The sequence below is a fragment of the Glycine soja genome, chromosome 12 (genome assembly GCF_004193775.1).
Source record: "Glycine soja cultivar W05 chromosome 12, ASM419377v2, whole genome shotgun sequence".
NCBI lineage: Eukaryota > Viridiplantae > Streptophyta > Magnoliopsida > Fabales > Fabaceae > Glycine > Glycine soja.
The window spans coordinates 1,431,359-1,450,882 of record NC_041013.1 but is presented as its reverse complement, the minus strand read 5'-3'; the positions used below and the strand labels follow the sequence as shown (position 1 = coordinate 1,450,882).

The 19,524-nt window shown below is 32.7% G+C and overlaps 2 protein-coding genes across 2 annotated transcripts; one reads left to right on the top strand and one right to left on the bottom strand.

The window, feature by feature from the left end:
* Window positions 1-5,937: 5,937 nt before the first annotated feature.
* Window positions 5,938-12,927, top strand: LOC114379731 (ABC transporter G family member 15-like). The gene is made up of 9 exons (XM_028338419.1): window positions 5,938-6,403; window positions 8,157-8,236; window positions 8,430-8,891; window positions 9,141-9,263; window positions 10,152-10,277; window positions 11,168-11,452; window positions 11,547-11,819; window positions 11,890-11,997; window positions 12,352-12,927. The coding sequence occupies exons 1-9, from the start codon at window positions 6,151-6,153 to the stop codon at window positions 12,706-12,708; spliced, it is 2,067 nt and encodes a 688-aa protein (XP_028194220.1). The 5' UTR covers window positions 5,938-6,150; the 3' UTR covers window positions 12,709-12,927.
* A 743-nt stretch (window positions 12,928-13,670) lies between these two features.
* Window positions 13,671-17,845, bottom strand: LOC114379732 (protein TRAUCO-like). The gene is made up of 2 exons (XM_028338420.1): window positions 16,703-17,845; window positions 13,671-14,152 (listed from the first exon to the last, which is right to left on the bottom strand). Exons 1-2 carry the CDS (start codon window positions 17,811-17,813, stop codon window positions 13,878-13,880), a joined length of 1,386 nt encoding a protein of 461 aa, XP_028194221.1. The 5' UTR covers window positions 17,814-17,845; the 3' UTR covers window positions 13,671-13,877.
* Between the last annotated feature and the right edge of the window lie 1,679 nt (window positions 17,846-19,524).

The window sequence follows — 19,524 nt, the reverse complement described above, 5'->3', positions numbered from 1 at the left end:
GTTTGGTAATCAAAAGTATCTATTTTAGTTAGTCGATCTATTTGGATTAATAAAATTTTAAATTATGTTATTAAGTTGGACCAATTTAATTACAGGTTAAAAATTTACCACTGCAATTTATTATGAGCCGTGGGACAAACAAATTGATAGTTAAAAATAATATTTATATAAAATTATTATCGTACTCCTTTGTTAATTTGATAGTTAATATTTAATGCAAATATAAAAAAATTATGTATCTTTGATTTTAGTACGGAGGTCTAGTTTAACATAAAAAGTTAATGTAAGCAAGTCCAAAATAATTAAAATTAATAGTCATACTAAATAAAAATAAAACAAATCAGTGGATTGGTTCAATCCATTGTGAGCTTAATCTTATAACTCAAATGGATTGGTTCGATCTACTGCGAGCTTATAACTCAAATGGATTGGTTCAATCCATTAGTTAATTTTAGGGTAAGCCTAATTAAAATTGGGATTGAATTTTTAGAACTCAACTTGCATCACATATCAGGCTATTTAGAAAAAACCTTCAGCTCATTTTGACAAATGTATAAGGAGCCGTTAAGTTTAAAGGGACAAATGTCTTGGACATAACAAATTAAGTAGCAATTCTCAAGCATCCAGAAGAAGATCACGATAGCTCTCTCTCATAATTCAAGATTTGAAGTAGACCCATTTTATATTTCAAGATGGTGGTATCACAGCCCATTTAGTCTCACGGATTAATGATCAAAATGAAGACATGCGAGGAAGATCTAGCCGCACAACAGCTTTAGAATCTAAAAGGCTAAGGCTAGAAAAAGAATTGAAAAGTGGAAATGTAAGAACAGAAGTTTCTTGGGCAAGGGAGTACTATATATACATGCACAACAGTTATTAATTTTCTTTTGTAACTCAAGGGAAAAAAAATTCCAACCATTACTCATCATCTTTGAGCTCCGCATATTGTTCATTTGATTGTGAACCAATTCAAAATTGCAAACACATCCTTATTGTAAATAAATTTGTGCTAATATATTTGTAAAGCAGCATCTTGTTACGATGCTGTAGATATTCATAAGAAATAGTAACACAGCATAATGAAATGTATTGGTATGGATATCAGCATATATATCATAGTATGGAATGAAGAGATAAGAATCTGACCAGAAAAAGTATGGACTGAGAATTTCACAAGTACCTCAACCTCCTCTATATTGCCCTCGTGTTTTGCACTCTGCCCTCATCATTTGTTCCCTTTTCTTGCGGATCAATTGCCACCTGTCCCTTTTCATATGTGCATTCTCATCTTTTGAAGGAATATTGTAAGGGAACATGCTGGTTTAGAAGGACCACTTAAATTCTTGGATGAATAAGCTGCAATTGTTCCATCCACATGCAGTTCAGTACAGACCACCAGCAACAGCTATCATCATTCATCAATTCTCAGCTCAAAACTCATTCAATCAGAGCGAAGATAAATATTCTAGCTAGAGAGAACTGCAGGCTGAAATGGCCTTCTCAGTTCTCAATCTTTGGCTGAATGTGTCTGCCTGCAATTACAATTACAAACTTCACCACTTGTTTCCTGCATGAGCTATTTAATTTGCCTTATCAATCAATAAAACAGAAATTAATTAATTAAACTCCTCTGTCTGGTAAAACTGATGGACATTCTTTAAGTCCTTTAAATTTTCTTCAATTTGGCAACGCCTAAGAAGACAAAAATAAAATAAAATTATGTAGAGACAAAAGAGAGGACAACTTCATTCATTTATTTGTTGCAGCAAACAAGAGTACTACATGTTAGTTCCCGCAAATCATTACACCACATGACACAACACCCAACTCATCCACCTTCACATTTCCAAACAACTCTAATTTTTTTATTACCTTCTAGCTAACGGATTCAACTTACGTACATTTTCTGTACAAAACACGAGTTACAATCAGAACAATTAGACAAGTTGAATATAACATAATGGTCAAGTTTATTCAAACTTTTTTAAAAAATTAAATAAGTACTTTTAAATTTTTTAATAAATAAATAGGATTTATTTCTTAAAATAAATAAATAAAATTATTTTTTAAATAAAAAAAGTTTAAACAACCACACTAAAAAACATAAAATTATTTATTTTATTTTTATTTTAATAAAATAAGTTTAAACAAACTAGCTTAATGGATTAATTAATTGGCTTAAATTGAAGAGATATTACATATAAACCTTTATTAATTGATCCCACCAGTTGGTCTACAGGAACTTGTCTCATGTGGTAAAAAAATAAAAATTGGCCGTGCCTAGACAGGTAGACTGTTTAATTATTTAACATTATCGAGTAGTCATTAAAAAAATAGTAAATTAGGTGCTCCACCTTGCACCATTTACCATTATTGTACCTCACGCTAGCTAGACCTTGCGCCAACTCTCTAAGCCATACGTATTGAAAGTCATGTAATGATGAACGTGGGTTTTCTCTTCGCATACGTACGTACTACATTATATTAATTATATTCAAGTGATGTGGATATGTTACACAACATTTGTAAAAGACTCTTGTGTCGACCCGCGTATGGAATTTGTGTTCTCTCAGGTTAAAAGCACTACTGTGTCTGTGGCCCTCGAGAAATTTGTGGTTTGGGGGATAAAAGATAAAAAAACCGTGAAGATTTTGTTTCAAGAAAAATCATCCACAGACATTTGGGTATTAATTAACACCTAGGGTAAGTAAGAGAGAAAACTATAAGTATAATAAGTTATATGACATGATTGGAAGAAGAAGATATTAAGGTAGAAAAAAATAATAATAAGTGTTAATAGAGTATATGATTTGTGGTTCACATATCATCACTTTTGTTTTAATTTGTTAGTTCTTATTTCTTGTGTTTAGACTTTAGAGAGTCACGCCTTGAGATTATCACGTCTTAAATTCACACCATGCATGTGAGGAATGCAGAAGAAGTATACATAGGGCTAGATAAGACACCATGGGTAAGCCCCTAAGCTAGGTGGATCAATTCAAGAATACGCACATGACTATGCTCAGTTCGATAGAAAGAGAGAGATAAGATGAATAGAAATAAAGAAAAAAAAAATAAAAATATTTTATTGAAAAGAAATAAAAATAAGTGAAAACAGTTGAGAAATAGCCCAGTGAGTTTCACCAATTTTAAAATTAATTCTCCTCTAAATCTTCTCAACCAAACAAGTCTAATAATTTCATCAACTCCCCTCTCCCAAATTTCTTACTTAACAAACAGAAGCTAAAAGATAAATTAAGTATCAATTTATATGCCAATGCAAGACTTATGCCCCTTGTCTAGTTCTGGAGTTGTAGTAATGAGTCTACAGTTGCAAAGGTTGAGACTATTTCTGGTGTAACAAAGCTGCAGGTTCACTGTTCTAATTTGAATTTACGTGCCGCCGTGCTCCAAGCTCCACCATAAGTTTAGTTCATTAATTCTTCTATTTGAAAATTTTCATTACTAAAATATCACTACGATCGAGAAAAATTAAAATTAGGTCTGAAACAAATTGTATGTAATTTTTTTAAAAAAATCATCACTAAAATTTGTGTGATCTCATATATATATATATATATATAATGTGGGCAAATCACATGACATAACTACGTGAGGATACATTTATATTTAGTTGAAGCAGTGAATTACAGCCAATTTATATATTATACTTTTGGGTCGTCAACAACTTATAAGAAGAGAATCCCAAATAAGTGTGATGGAGCATCCGTCAACAAAAGGATAATCTTAAAATGCAATATTATGTACGATGTTGTGGTATTTTGAAGCGGTTCATGTGATCAGGCTTTCTTTTTTCTTTATGGGAGTGGGGGAGAAAAAGAACAGCTAGCTAGATGTGTACCTTAAACATAATTTGGAACAAACAATTAAATTTACAGATCCTTAAATAACATGGAGTAGCATTTAAGCATGATAAAGATGCATGTAAGACCAACCCAAAGTTTTTTTTTGTCAAACATAATCAGCTGATGACATGAACATATATATGTAAATGGGATTGCCCTAATGTCAGGCAGTTCGTTCAGTAAATTAGGTCCCCCCACCTAAATCGGGAAGGATGAACAAGAGAAAATTGTATTGGTATGCCTCAGGATTTAATTGGCAGTTGGAGTTTGGTACCACATATGCCAAGGAATAGTAAATATCATCCCTCTTAAGGTTTTACTATTATAGCTTTTTCTACGTCTCCTTGAGTAGGATACGTTTTGTTAATTAGTGTTTTTAAGATATTAATTAAGAAATTAAAAAAAAAATATTTAATATGAAAATTATAAAAAAAATATTATTTTTAATTTCTTGATCAATACTTTTAAAATACTGATTGACATTTATTTTTTACTTATTATATAATTATAAATTAGGAGCATGTATTATTTTGCCTGTGGAGTGAAGGGAAGACATTGAAGGATGTGAGAGCTTGCTTACGTACAGGTGGAAGCTAAAGATCAAATCGTGTCAAATGAACGTGGAACACTGGGATAGTGTGTACACTGTGTGGTAGCATCATTCAAAATTATTCAATGTGAGACTTCAAAGTCGGTTCACGTTCAATTCGGCTTCAGTTCCCTCACACCAGCTTCATAATGGAATTTATTGTTAGCAGGTTAGATGGTTTGGTGAGAGTAGTTACTCACCCGTCATCAATCAATTTGAATGTTCTCATTATAGTAATAATACCTATTTTAGTCTATGAAGTGTAGCACAAAACAGCAAAGAGTATAGGATATATGTTTACTTTTATATAGCTAAAATTTATAATAAATAATTTAAATTATATTGGATAGTATAAGATTGTTTTTATTTATTTAGAATTTTAAAAGATATATTAAAAATTAATTTAGATATATATAAAGACAAAAAGAGAATATATTAGATAAATAACTAAGAAGATCAAATATATAGTTTGAGATATAATTGACGATAAAAAGTTTTAGTTAGTTGCGGGAATCAATATGTGTGAAATAAATATACTCCAAAAGAGAAATAAGAAAGAAAATTAAGAATATTTAACTAAGAAAATGAATCTCATTTTTCATATGATGTATTTTACTTTACACTCTTTATTATTAATTGAAAATTATAAAATTTTGTGAGTTATATTTTATTTAATAAGTGTCATTCATGATTTTTTTTTTCAATAAATGTTAACCAATATTAAAGAGTATGTTAAAAAACTGTATTACATAATGTATTGTTAACATTTCTAGTTGGTAATATATATATATATTTTGTACAATTTATATTTATTTATGAATGATGGCAAGTTTTTATGTAAGTGCATTTAGGTGAAAATGATATTTATAAATAAACTTATCAGCTTTGTTACAATTTAATTAGAACAATACTCTATATATTGTTAACTTTAAGATCTTGATTTGTTGTGTATTAATTTTAGATTGATCCCAAATTTAATTACATTTAAAGTTTGTCTTTATCCAAAGATTTATTTTATGAGAATCAAATTTATATTCTTTTCATATACTCAACTCTTTGTTAACTAAACTAAATTCATTGAGGTAATTTGTTGCCTATATATAGTTGGCAAGGAAATTTTTTAATCAATTGTAAAAATAATATGTAAAAGATAATATAACTAAATGAGAAATAAAAAGAATATTTAATTAAGAGAATGGAAACAGAGTCTCTCACTTTCCATATTCTATAACTAATTTATACTATATGATCTCATAAGTAAAAAAACAACTTAGAACATGAAATATTAATTCAATAATTGAAATTAATTTTATAATGTAATAATTTAGGAATCATTTATTGTTTCTGAGAAATATTTTGAGTCTTTAATGTCAAATTGTTGAGTTCAATCCCCGAGCAATGCAGTTCCTTCATTAAATCTGAGACGTGTCGTTCTCCTTCACATGCATGGCCTTAACGGAACAACTAATACAGTTCTGTGGGAGCTGGATGACAGTAATTATTGCACATAGTTACGAATGACCAAAAACAACATGGTGTGAGTTTGTGGTCCTACTAATGTTTCCCTTATTCTTATACCACCATTCATCACGTACATATATCTCTATTTGTATGTAAGCTCTAAGCTGGCTTCAGGCTACTACCATTTGTTATTTGTGTTTCCAATTCCAAAGCCAGTTTTCCATTTTAGAAATGGAGATAGAACAAGCCACTACCAATGAAAAGGGTGTTACCGACTATGGTGATGCTGAAATGATTTCAGATAATAATAAGAGAGGGATGTATCTTGTGTGGGAAGATTTAACTGTTGTAGTTCCAAATTTTGGGAATGGGCACACAAGAAGATTGCTTGATGGGTTGAGTGGATTTGCTGAACCTAACAGAATCATGGCTATCATGGGTCCTTCTGGCTCTGGAAAATCTACTCTTCTTGATGCTCTAGCAGGTCTCTCTCCCTACCTCTCTCCGCTAGTGTGTGTGCATGTTATCTTAATATTAATATTACTCTTGTCTTTCCTTTTATCTTATGGGAATGTTTGTGTGTGTGGTCTCTTTCATATATATATTATATTATATTACAAATGTAGAATTTGTAAGGTGAATCAGAAGAGGATCAAGAAAGTAGAAACTATGATTTATTTGGATGAACTCAGTGGACTCACGGCTGGTGGAAAAAAGATTGGGGAGAGAAAATGTTTTTTTTTTTCTTCTTTTTCTAGCTTGGAAGCACATATGAAAATAATGGGGAAAGTCAAAGTGGAAGTAAATAACTGTGTTACTGATATGTATTTATCTTTCGTAAAATATTTACTGATATTTCTCGTTATTTTGCATTAACCTTTCTTGAAATCAAGCTTAAAATTTCTCAGTTAACAATATGAAGTTTACTTTCTTTTCATTTTTTCTATTATTTATTAGTAGTATTTACTCTACTTTTTCCTCCTCGTTTTTTATGTTGATCTTGTAAACAACACAATCGTGCATATAATTCCTATTTCATTTTAAATTTTCTTTCATCTCAAATATTTTCTCTCCAAACAAAATGCATAGATATAGTTTGTGGCCTTCTACTTCGATCACATCATATTTCTTTCCTCTTTTGTTAGTCATAACATCGTGTATACAGTGGCCCTGAAAGTTTAGATTGAAAAGTTTATGATGAGATATATAATTGAAAAAAACGAGACAGAGAAATAAAAGGGTATGAAGAAAACGTTGATGGCATGGGTGTGAAAAAATCATAACTCCATCATCATGATGCCCATTTTAATCGAAAAACCAAGGAGTGTCCTTCCATATACTAGGTAAATGACTTGCCAACTTAGAGAAGCCAAGAAACAGGATAATGTTATGAGTCATTTATTCATGGAAACATTTTCCCAGTGTAAGGTTGAAATACTGTAGATTTATACTTGAGGGTAAAAATGAGCAATATGGAGCCATCAAATTGTTCCATTTCTTTTTTTCTTGTTGGGTTTTCATTTCAAAGAGCCTAGCAAAACCTGGCCTTGATATTTTTCGAGATCAATTTTAAGATGGCAAAAATTATCCATTAGGTTTACGGACACAGTCGCATTTATTTATTACAACGCTTGAAGCAAAGAAACTCTTGGCGAGCATCTACCATGTCCAAACAAGGAGGTTTACTTTCCATGACCCTGTTGTTTCCTCATATGGATAAACTCTGTTCATTTATTGTCAATTGAGTAACAATATCTACCCTTGGTATGGAGGATTGAATGTTTTTTTGGTACGATGAGGATTAATGTTTGATTATCTTTCACCGACTTTGCTTATAAAATATATATATTATTTTTATTTCATATTTTTATAAATAATTATAAAAATGTTACTTTGCTTAATTTCTTATTTTCACTATTTCTTATACAAATCATTGAAAAGACATACAGTAAACATAAGATATATCAATGTAATTATTTATGAAAATAAAAAAAATCAAAAAATATTTTCATAAATCAATCTGGAAAAAGAAAAAATAAATGTAAAATAATTTTACCATAAACAGAACCCTCAGCCTAGCATGCTTGTATATAAGCGTAATTAAAATAAATAAAAAGAAAAAGTTAGCTGAAGATACCCTGGTTTGGAAATTGGATAGGAACAAATGAATTTGTAATGAAGTGACATGTTTATATATTGTGGACTTTAACATATCAGATAGTTGGGAATCCTTGCAGGTAGACTCTCTAGAAACGTTATCATGTCTGGAAATGTGCTTTTAAATGGAAAGAAGAGGAGATTAGACTATGGAGTCGTAGTAAGTATCCAACACTAACTTCTAGTAAATTAAGTTTGTTGTTGCTGGTATTTGGCTATTGAATTTCCATCCATATATGATAAAAGAAGGCACCAAACGACATTTTTCCAATTTAATTGTCAACCTCATTTTTATTTTATTGTGATTAATCTCCTCTCATAGCATTATTATGTTTTATCTACCACACCTATAGGCATATGTGACCCAAGAAGACATAGTGTTGGGAACACTAACAGTGAGAGAGACAATATCTTACTCAGCTAATCTAAGGCTTCCATCTAGCATGACAAAAGAAGAGGTGAATGGCATCATAGAGGGGACAATTATGGAGATGGGTCTTCAAGACTGTGGTGATCGGCTAATAGGGAATTGGCACTTGAGAGGTATAAGCGGTGGAGAAAAGAAAAGGCTAAGCATAGCACTTGAAATCCTCACAAGGCCAAGCCTCTTGTTCCTTGATGAACCCACCAGCGGTCTAGATAGTGCCTCAGCATATTTTGTTGCCCAAACTTTGAGAAACTTAGGTCATGATGGCAAGACTGTTATCTCTTCTATACACCAACCAAGTAGTGAGGTTTTTGCACTCTTTGACGATCTCTTTCTTCTTTCTGGAGGTCAAACAATTTATTTTGGACCGGCCAAAAAGGCAGTTGAGGTACATTTGTTATTCATATCTTCTAAAAAACATGTGGTATATAAAAAAATCATATATGCCATTATTGTTTAAAATTGGTACAGACTCTCGGTGTTTATAGAATTTTTTAACTTAATTTGCTCTCGCCTTAAAAATAAAATAAAATATATATATATACACACACACAAATGTAATTTGTCCTGTTTTGGTATGTGTTTAGAACCTTAATAGGTTAAAATATTACAGATAATTATCCATCTATTTGCGCAGTTCTTTGCCAAAGCGGGATTCCCATGTCCAAGTAGAAGAAACCCTTCAGATCATTTCCTCCGTTGTATTAATTCAGACTTTGACGCTGTCACAACAACTATGATGGCCTGCCAAAGAGTACATGTATGCATGCCTAACCATTTGTTTTATCTATATATTCACAAGTTTCATATTTGTCTACTTTACTTTATCGTTAATTTCTTTCTTTCTCTTTTTTTTCTTCTTCTGCTTGATTTTGCTTTCGTCTATGACTCCTCCTCTTGTTTTCCCTGCTTTAGGGAAAAATCAATTTTATTAAAAGGTGAACTTGATGCAAAAGAAACTTTACCTAGCTAACTGGAACATGTTTAATTATCAGGATCCTCAAAAGATCATAGAAGCTCAAAAGGTAGCTTACATGTAGCTTTATAGCATCGGTTGGCCTTGAAAAAAAAATCAGATACTAATTAGCTTTGCATAATCGCATCTTAGTCAAAACATACTTTCAAACATTAGCAAATATCCCCCATTGCATTCTTTTTAAATATCAGGTAAGCTAAAAGGTAAAAATTAAATAATATTTAAAATTATAAATACCCATAATTAATTCATTAGAATTGGAAAAATATAAATTAAAAGGGAAATATTAAAATTATAAAATATATATAATTTAAAAAGTTAATAATAATGTGTCACTTTTTAAAAAAATAAACTAAAAAAATAAGTCACTTTCTAATTTAATGTAATGAAGATGAATTTTTAGCCTGGGTTTGAGAAGTATGTATTATTATTAGTGCAAAAGTTTTATATTTTATTTTTAGTGTCACTTTTAGAATAAAATACTTATTATAAAAGTTGTATATATGGCATTTGTGATTGAGTAATAGGTACAAAACTTTTAAACTGGGATATATTATTTATTCACTTAACCTGGTCATTAATTACTGTAATATTTTTCCGCCTTCTCGTGAAATCTCTTCCTTTCAAAGTCGTTACTCTCTCACTATCTTCCCTGTTTCAATTTCAATACAGGAAGAAATGTCAATAACAACGGGATCGTTATCAACTGCAGCAATCAAAGCAACACTCATAGAGAAATACCGATGGTCAGAGCACGCAACCACTGCAAGAGCAAGAATCAAAGAAATATCAAGCATTGTAAGTAGCCTCTTACTTGGATTGTAATTACTAACTACTGTTTACGGAACATAAAAAGATTCTTTGCATGAGCTGAAACTGTTACAGTTAACCAGGCTGTGGAAGAAGAAAACTATTGGGAAATAAACGTGATCAGGTGTTATTAAACTATAAGTGCTTCTGTGCTTGAATCAAAAGACACATCCATAGGAAAAAATATCAAAATACAAGATGAATCAAGTTTAATCAAATGCTCCACTAGACTCCATTTTCCCAACACTCTCCTTAAACGTGATTCCTCTAGGTAAGTTTAATACATTACCGTAACCTTTAACCCATCCTTAAACTATTATTACTTCGTTTCCCCACCATCTCTAACACATTTTAAGAGCCAAATATTCATCAGTTTGTTTAAACATATTTACTTAAATAAATTCTTATTTTTATAAAATAAATAATTTTTTATATTTTTTTAATATGTTTGTCTAAATTATTTTTACTTAAAAAAATATTTGTATTTATTTGAAGAAGTAATATTTACTTCTTAAAAAATATTTATTTTAAAATTATTATTTTTTAGTTTAAACAAACTCATTCATTGTCTATGTATGAGCACACCAATTATTAGGATTCTCTTGAGAGTTTGGGGATTGAATTAGCAGAGTTAGACATCTTCAAAACAATCAAGTCACTTGATACCATTTTGTAGGAAATAAGGAAAACAAATAATACAAATTGCTAATAAATTTAATATTATTAAGTAAATTAATTAGTTTCCTTAAAGGTGTGAATCGGTTAAGACTCTTATATGTAAAGGAACTGTTAGAAACATATATTTTTGTGGGATGGTGTTGGTCTGTTAGAAAACAGAAACATCTTATGTAAAGGCCAAGGAATTAATCGTGTAACAGGAAGGACATGAATTTGAAAGTAAAAGCAACTGCGAAGCCAAATGGTGGAAGCAACTATCAACGCTGACTCGAAGATCTTTCGTGAACATGTCTAGAGATGTGGGATACTACTGGATAAGGATAACTATCTATGTTGCCTTATCTCTGTCTGTTGGAACAATCTTTTATGAAGTTGGATCGAGTTATAGAGCCATTTTTGCAAGAGGAGCATGTGGCGCTTTTATATCAGGTTTCATGACATTCATGTCCATAGGGGGCTTCCCGTCTTTCATAGAAGAAATGAAGGTATATATGAAATTAATGTTTAAAACATGAGAAAAGGGTTATGGCATTTAGTTTTTTACCTGTACTTGATCTTTCTTTTTCCTTCCCAATACAGGTTTTCTACAAAGAAAGACTGAACGGATATTATGGCGTTGGAGTCTACATTCTTTCAAATTTTCTGTCTTCATTTCCCTTTGTGGCAGTGATGTCCATTGCTACGGGGACAATAACCTATTATATGGTTAGGTTTCGCACAGAATTTTCACATTATGTGTATATCTGTCTGGATCTTATTGGCTGCATTGCGGTTGTGGAGAGCTCCATGATGATTATAGCTTCACTGGTTCCCAACTTCCTCATGGGATTGATAATTGGAGCGGGATATATTGTAAGTGTACTAGATATAAGTCTATTCGTCATTGAAAACTTACTTTTGATGCTGATATTAAAGTGTGCAGGGTGTTATGATGATGACTGCTGGCTATTTCCGTCAGATCCCTGATCTTCCCAAGATCTTCTGGCGTTACCCAATATCATACATCAACTATGGCGCATGGGGATTGCAGGTAAATTTAGAAGCACCGCCATTCTCCAATAAAGAGAGAAAACCTAAATTAAGTGCATATAATCAAAAGGATATCAACTGTCAACTGAATGGTTTATAAACGTACGTGTTAACAAATTGCTAGCAACATCATAAATCAAAGTTCAAATGTCCGTTGAAAGAGATACTCACATTTAGCGTCTTGAACAAGAATATTTCTAAAGGATGATCCTTGCATGCAGAGAACAAAAAAAAAATGAAATATAACTTTTCTAGTTTCAACTTTTAATGCCTTAGGGTGTGTAACATAACAAGCGCATGCAATTTGTTCAGCTCACTTACTGATTATATATATATAATTAAATGGGGAATGCAGGGAGCTTTCAAGAATGACATGATTGGGATGGAGTTTGATCCCTTAGAACCCGGGGGCACAAAACTGAAAGGAGAAATCATCCTCAAAACCATGCTTGGCATTCGAGTTGAGATTTCAAAGTGGTGGGACTTAGCAGCAGTCATGATCATCCTCGTATTGCTTAGAGTTCTTTTCTTTGTCATTCTGAAATTCAAGGAGAGAGCTGCACCTTTTCTTTATAGTATCTACGCCAGGCAAACTCTGCAACGTATCAAGAAGCGACCTTCGTTCAGGAAAGGACCATCTTTCCCTTCCAAGCCCCACCAATCACTGCATCCCTTGTCTTCGCAAGAGGGGCTCAACTCCCCTATTCATTAGAACCATCATATCATATCATATGCTGATATATTTAATTACAAACACAAGAAGAATCTTCCAAAAAACATTCAAGAATCACACACATCGATCATATATATATATATGACCCGAATATTATATTGTATATTGGGGAATACTTTGTCTTGACAATTCACATGGATAAAATATATAAATATAAGAAAGGGGCCTTATAATATGATGGTTTCAGGTCTGAACAAATCACTGTGTATGATTATTTTTTGTAAGACGTGTATGGCTAAATTGATTTTAAATCAATTTTAAAATAATTTTATTTATGTTAAGATGTTGTTATTATAAAAAAGTTAATAATGAAACTTAGTAAAAAAAAATAATCTAATGTAAAAATTACATAAAGTCACTTTAATTTTGAACCTAAAAGCAATTTTCAATGTGAAGGCAAACACATAAAAATCCGCAAGATTTGGTACTTACAGATGACAAACGCCTTGACGTTAACGTAACTAAAGACCACGGGAATCCCTTCCTCACAAGATAACTTTCAATTGGTCATTCGGCTAAAAGAAATAGTCACAAAAATTGCTTTGGTTAGGCTTATTCTACTGGCAAAGGATAGTGATGGTTACTGAAGTTGGTTCTCACCCACTCACTATTCCAGACTAATAGCCATTGGGTACTCTCCCATAAGCACATGAATAATGGTCATTTGGGGTTTTCAGATTTATTTTCCAATACGATCCGGGTAGTCCGAGTTCCCCGTATAGTAAAGTTTATTGAACAGTGCCCAATTCCACTGTTAATCTTATCCTGTTCTAGTAAATTGCCTTGGTCAGCAATACTACACTAAGGCAACTGTAGCATCAGGGCCTTGAACTTGATCCCTTATAAGGATCAGATTACCATGTGAGCTAAGGCTTGCTCGTAGTTATTCCCTCTGGGGGGAAGTAACCAAAGGATTTATGCATGATCATACTGACACTATATGCAAGTCGAATAGAAAAAATACCAAAGAATGTAGGAAACTACAAAATATCTAATTGAACACGTGAAAATTTTATGTATTTCACGTGACCAAATTTCTCTATCAGAAGTTTACACCACTAATCTAATCATTTGTGAATCAACTTAAATACCAACTAACATTACAGAAGACAATCAATTTTAATACTTGACAATAAATGCAACCCACATCACTCTTTCTGGGATTTCTTCTCGTTAGACTCTTCATTTTCAACTTTATTGTCAAAACCAAGATAAGGAACTTCACTCATTGGCCTGGGAATTGGCCGTTCATTGAAATCCTCAGGAAAACACTCAAAGTCGGGACCAAAGTTGAACTTCACCGTGCAGTTTGGTTCATTGGGGAGAGTAAACATTGAAGCAGCAGGATAGTAACGACCACCGTGAAGATCCTTGAAAGCTACACCTTGGCATATGCCATTTTTAAAGAATGATATCTCACTTCCTGCACAGAAAATAGAATATTTAAAACGTTCAAATTGGATACATAAAATACACCTTACAGTACAGCAAGGGAAATTCAATGTTTTTACTATATGTAAGGGAACAACAATAACAAGCAACCCTTTCCCATTTAGTGAGGTCAGTTACATGCATCAAATATTGTCATAATAATATTATAATGTGAATCATGTACAATATGCAAGGGAAGCAATTATTAAATGTCGACAGCATTCAATTGTAAGGAGCATGGCTAATGAAGGGCTCTGACAAAATCAGATTTGCCATCAAGGTTCTCAAGGAGTCACTGGCAAGCACAGCCCTGACATTCAATCAGTCTATATTTTAAGTTGAGGAAGTCAAGATGGTATATACACTAAGATAAAGATGCCAAAATCAATTCAGGATCAAATTACAATTACCTCCACAAATTGTACATAACTACCAGCAAAAATGCTAACAAATAAATTTACTATTCCGCATCGTCACTTTCTTATTCACTTCCAAACATTTCATCCTAATGGGCAATAAGTTAGTGCATCTAGTGGGAAACTTCATATATACACTGGATTCACTAGCCCCTACTCATCCATGGACCTGGTCTCCTCTTCATACATCACAAAGCATGTATTCCTCACTTACACATCTAATCCATGTTGCAAAATGTTGTCCCCTGTTGCCCAATGAGAAGTATTTAAATGTAGCATTAATGACCAAAGTAATGTTTGGCATAAAATTTTGGGGGACATATCTTCTCATTAAAAATAAAAGCTCCTCAAATTAGCTTCTATATCTACCTTTAGGGCTTTTTTTCATTTGATAAAAAAAATCACTTTTGGGAATTATTCTAAAATTGTGTATTCGGTAGAATCCAAAAAGTTGGATCAAACACTACCCTAATATAACTTTAGAATACATTATTCACCATTAAACTTTTGTAGAATGGGAAGAATGACAATTTTTTCTTCCTAACAAATGAAGAAACAACCCCAGCATTTTTTATTTAATTGATCAGAATATTGGGATGTTTAAGACACATAACAAGTTTGTTTTCACCTCCACGTTCCACCCTAATTTTTCACATTATTGCCATCCTAGTAGAAGAATTTGAATTTTTAACCCACTAAAGAGTCACAACAAGGAGAATGCACCACTGTCAGCAAAAATGAATAAGAATGAAGAATGAAAGAAATAGATCAATGAAGACAATAAGAATTTGAGGAAATAATCAGTTTTATGGCCACATGTTAATGAAGAATTCCAATGTCTGGTAGGGTCGGAAACTAATAAGCTATCTTAAAAAGCATTGGCCTATTTGTAGAGAGGAATAATCTGAAATCAAGTTGAACTTTCACTGCATTATAATATCCTAGATGTACATCCATGTATGGGTCCATATCCAAATTCCAAATATACCATATCCAATGATAAGTCCAAACAATAAGATTTGAGCTTTGAAGAATGAAAAAACACATAGTACTCAGGCTTTGCAATTATAACACTTGTATTGAGCCTTCCAAAAAAAAAAATAACACTTGTATTGAAAACTGTGTTCTCAAAATGAACATTCACCTGAGTGAAAATGATAGAGGCATATGAGAATTTCCTCATTTTGGCAAGTCTGCCCATACCTCCAACACATGGTTACCAATTTTTAAACAATGTTTTGGTGTTCCTACTTGATCTTGTTCAGAAAAAATAAAAAAATAAAAAATGAAGAGAAAGGCATGAAATGATGAAAACCTTATGATCCATTTTACTCTCATCTCTGCTGCATGTTTCTAGACTGCGATGGGTGAAAATTTTGAACAAATTCTATCATCTCTGTCTATATACTCTCTCAAGTTTTGTTTGTGATATCTTTCATTTGTATCTTCTCAGAAGGCCCTAGTCTCTGTTTTATCAAATCTCAAACACTGTTTGTGATATCTTTCATTTGTCTCTGCTTCTAACTACTTAGGCATTTCTCACTTTCTTTTATTGTCTGTATTATGCAAATCACACCATGTGTTTCTGACTATTTCTTTGTTTCTTTGTGAGGTAGATAACTAGATAGCATTCTTGCACAGCCACTATATATGGTAGCTTTAAGTTGACACAGGAATGAGTTTTTATTTGCCAGAAAATGTTTTTATTATGTTCATTGTTCTAGATATAATTCATTAAATTCCTTTTGTTTGTGTTCTGCAGGTCCTTTTAGTATATTTTACATTTTATAACAAGGTTTCCAAGCCCCCGCCATTTGCAGCTTCACCATCTATTGCATGTCTATGAGCCCACCACTTATCATTGACAATACTGATTGGTATCTTGGCAACATTCAGTTTCACATACTTTAGAATGTAGACACAAAATGGAATCAATAACTCAATCACAATCAAACAACCCAGAGCTAGAAACTAGGTTATAAGTCAAACAAACTCTCCCTAAAAACATGAACAATTAACTTTCCCCTCATGTTCTAAACTAGTACTAGTGTTTTCACTTAAAAACATCAATCATATTGCTCAGCTACACATACAACCATTGAAGCAAAGCAAAGTTGAGAACTGACCAGGCACTAGTTTGGGTGGATCTTCCTTAGAATCTTGTGCATAAACATATCTCTGGCCCTTATACCAAACCAATTGAGATGATTTAGGGGCATACTGTTCCCCACCAGGCAAATTGATATAGAAACCAATAACATCCCCTTCCTTGTACCCTTCCTCTCCATACTTCTCCCTAAGAGCCTTATGAATCTTACTCCCATCAATATCCCTATACCCAAAGCTATTCCCGTCGTACCCAACCGGCGCCTGCAAATCACCCTTCTCAGTCGACCACCCGAGGCGCGTGTGCCCACTCTCTCCCAACTTCACAACCCTAATCTCAAAGTACCACGCGCCTTCCACCACCCCGCGCGTGGCCCTAACCATTCTGTAACCCTTGGTGCTCCCCGCGCTCATTCTGTCCTCGCTCAATTCCACCTTCTCCGCTTTGTACACCTTCGAGAGGCAAATCTTCATGTCCTCCGTGTCGTCGCTCTTGTCCGGGAACCGCGGCACCGGCGTTATCAGCACGTTGTCCTCGCCGTTCGCGTGGTGGTTGTGGTTGTTGTTGTTGTTGCTGTTGTTGTTGTTGTTGTTCCGATTCGTTTTCTTCTTCCCCTTCCGCGTCGACTTCGTCGCCCACACGTTGTTGTTTTTCTTTTTCGATTTCTTCGGCGCCGCGCCATTTGTTGCCGGCGTCGCCGCCGCGTTGTTGGTGCCATCCTGCGGCGCTACCAAGTCCTCCTTCGTTGCCTCCGTCAGAGAGGAGAGCTGCTTCTGCTTCTTCGGCGGTGGGTCCTCGTCGGAGGCGTCGCCTTCTTCGCGGCCGGATTTGGGGGATTTCTTGGAGCCGTCGGAGGCGGCCTCGTCCTCGGAGAGATCTTCGGAGGGCTCGGGCTCCGATCGGGCGTCGTTCGGGGGTTCGGTTGGGGTGTCGGAGGGTGTGCTGGTGGTGGCGGGAGGGGCTTCAGGTGAATCGGCGGTGGTTGGTGGTGGTTGAGGCTGCGGCTCGTCTTCTTCATCTTCTTCGTCTTTGTAAGTGGCTTGAAGACTATCCATGGCTAGGGCTGGGTTTAACGGCGAGAATGAGTCGGAGAGTGAGGGCGGCTCCGATAAGGATGGAGGAAGAGTCATACTATACTATGCAATAGAAGAAAGAAAGTGAAATTTGAGATTAATGGATTTGTTCAACCCATTGGGTTGGGTTTCTTGAGGCCCATAAATGAGGCCTCATTGTGTCCAAAATAAGCCCAGAATGTTATACTGTGCACACCAATGATCTTACCAACCATACCTGCCACACATGCCAAAAATACAAGGAAAAATATTAAGTAATAGAAAAATAAAAGTGAAAGATCAAAATAGCTTGGAGATGTTTTGGTTTAGGAGTTTTTTAAAAACTAAAAAAAGAAATTGATGCATAAAATGTATCAAAAGATCTTATGTAATTAATCTATACAAAATTACGAATCGCAGTTATGTTATATCTTCATTACCTAAATATGAAAAAATATTTATGGTGAGAGACTTGGGGTTTAACAACTAAAAAATATTAAATATTAAATGTGAGCATTGCAACAAATAAAACTAAGTCAGGACACAAACTAAGATGCAATAACCTAATCTGGGTCATGACATCAGCACAATAGACTTGAAGCCTTTGGGACGGCTGCAAGAACAATTTAGACAGTTGGGCTAATTGATCTATTTGGATCACTTCCACAAGCTATTGTCTAAAATAGGTTTCCTTCGAAACTAATTACTAACATGAGTCTATTTTGATTATGGGCTAAGTTAAATCACACGTTAATCAACATGTCACTTTTTTGATAAAATAAATAAATAAATTACGTTGCACAAATTTTACATGTTAAATTTGTGATTTGATTTCATCCATGGCAAAAACAGTTTCATGCCCGTAATTAGTTTTAAAAGATACTCATTTTAAAAAATAGTTTGCAAGTATAACTCAAAATAGATAGTTGAGTATCTTTATGTACCAACAAAAAAAATTAAGTGTGTTTTGTTCTCACTTACATATTTTTTGAAAATATTTTCAAAAGGTTATTATTTTAAGTCAATCATGTTTGATTCTGAAATTGTTAAATGATTGACTACCAAAAAGTATATACATTTTATTAATATAAATAATATCAATTAATTTTTTTAAGTCGTTATTAACTGTGTAATCTTATATTTATACAACTTCTGAATTTTTTTTATTTTGGTGTGATTTGTTCGGAGTATTACAATTATCTTATGCTTTATGACCTAATTTTTTCATATTTATAAAACATGTATTTATTTTTATGCGTCTGTTATTATTTTTATTACTAAGACTATAATTTTAAAATTGTATTAATTGAACAATCGAAGACTTTGAAATAAGATTGATCGAAAAGAATGTTGTATTGATATTAAAAAGATTTGAAGCTCTACTAAGCATTATAATATTGAAAATTTTGATTTATTTTTTAAAATAAAAATATTTCAAGAAGTATAGATCAAAAAAACAATCATATTTCAATAAAAATATTAATTATTTAAAAATGTATTTTTTTTCTTTAAAATACATGCATTATTTTCAAAATATTATTGTAATACTTGTAATTATTGTCATTATTGGAAGTTTTTTCAAAAATTAAAATAACTCAAGTATTTTTTCGTTACATACTAAAATCTAATTTAATATTTACTATTAAAATATAAATTGAATAATTTTTCCATTTTATACATTGGTAATAAAATGTTATAAATACTTAACTATAGAACTTTGATTAATATTTTATAGTAAAAAAATAATAAAAAGAAGAAGAAAAAAACTTATCCGTAAATTAAAAATAGC

Excerpts from the sequence above, each read along its gene's own strand:
- LOC114379731 (XM_028338419.1), top strand. The coding sequence starts at position 6,151 with ATGGAGATAGAACAAGCCACTACCAATGAAAAGGGTGTTACCGACTAT. Across the intron at positions 6,404-8,156 it reads TCTTCTTGATGCTCTAGCAG|GTAGACTCTCTAGAAACGTT; the intron begins GTCTCTCTCCCT and ends GAATCCTTGCAG. Across the intron at positions 11,453-11,546 it reads CTTTCATAGAAGAAATGAAG|GTTTTCTACAAAGAAAGACT; the intron begins GTATATATGAAA and ends TTCCCAATACAG.
- LOC114379732 (XM_028338420.1), bottom strand. The coding sequence starts at position 17,813 with ATGACTCTTCCTCCATCCTTATCGGAGCCGCCCTCACTCTCCGACTCA. Across the intron at positions 14,153-16,702 it reads TCCACCCAAACTAGTGCCTG|GAAGTGAGATATCATTCTTT; the intron begins GTCAGTTCTCAA and ends TTTTCTGTGCAG.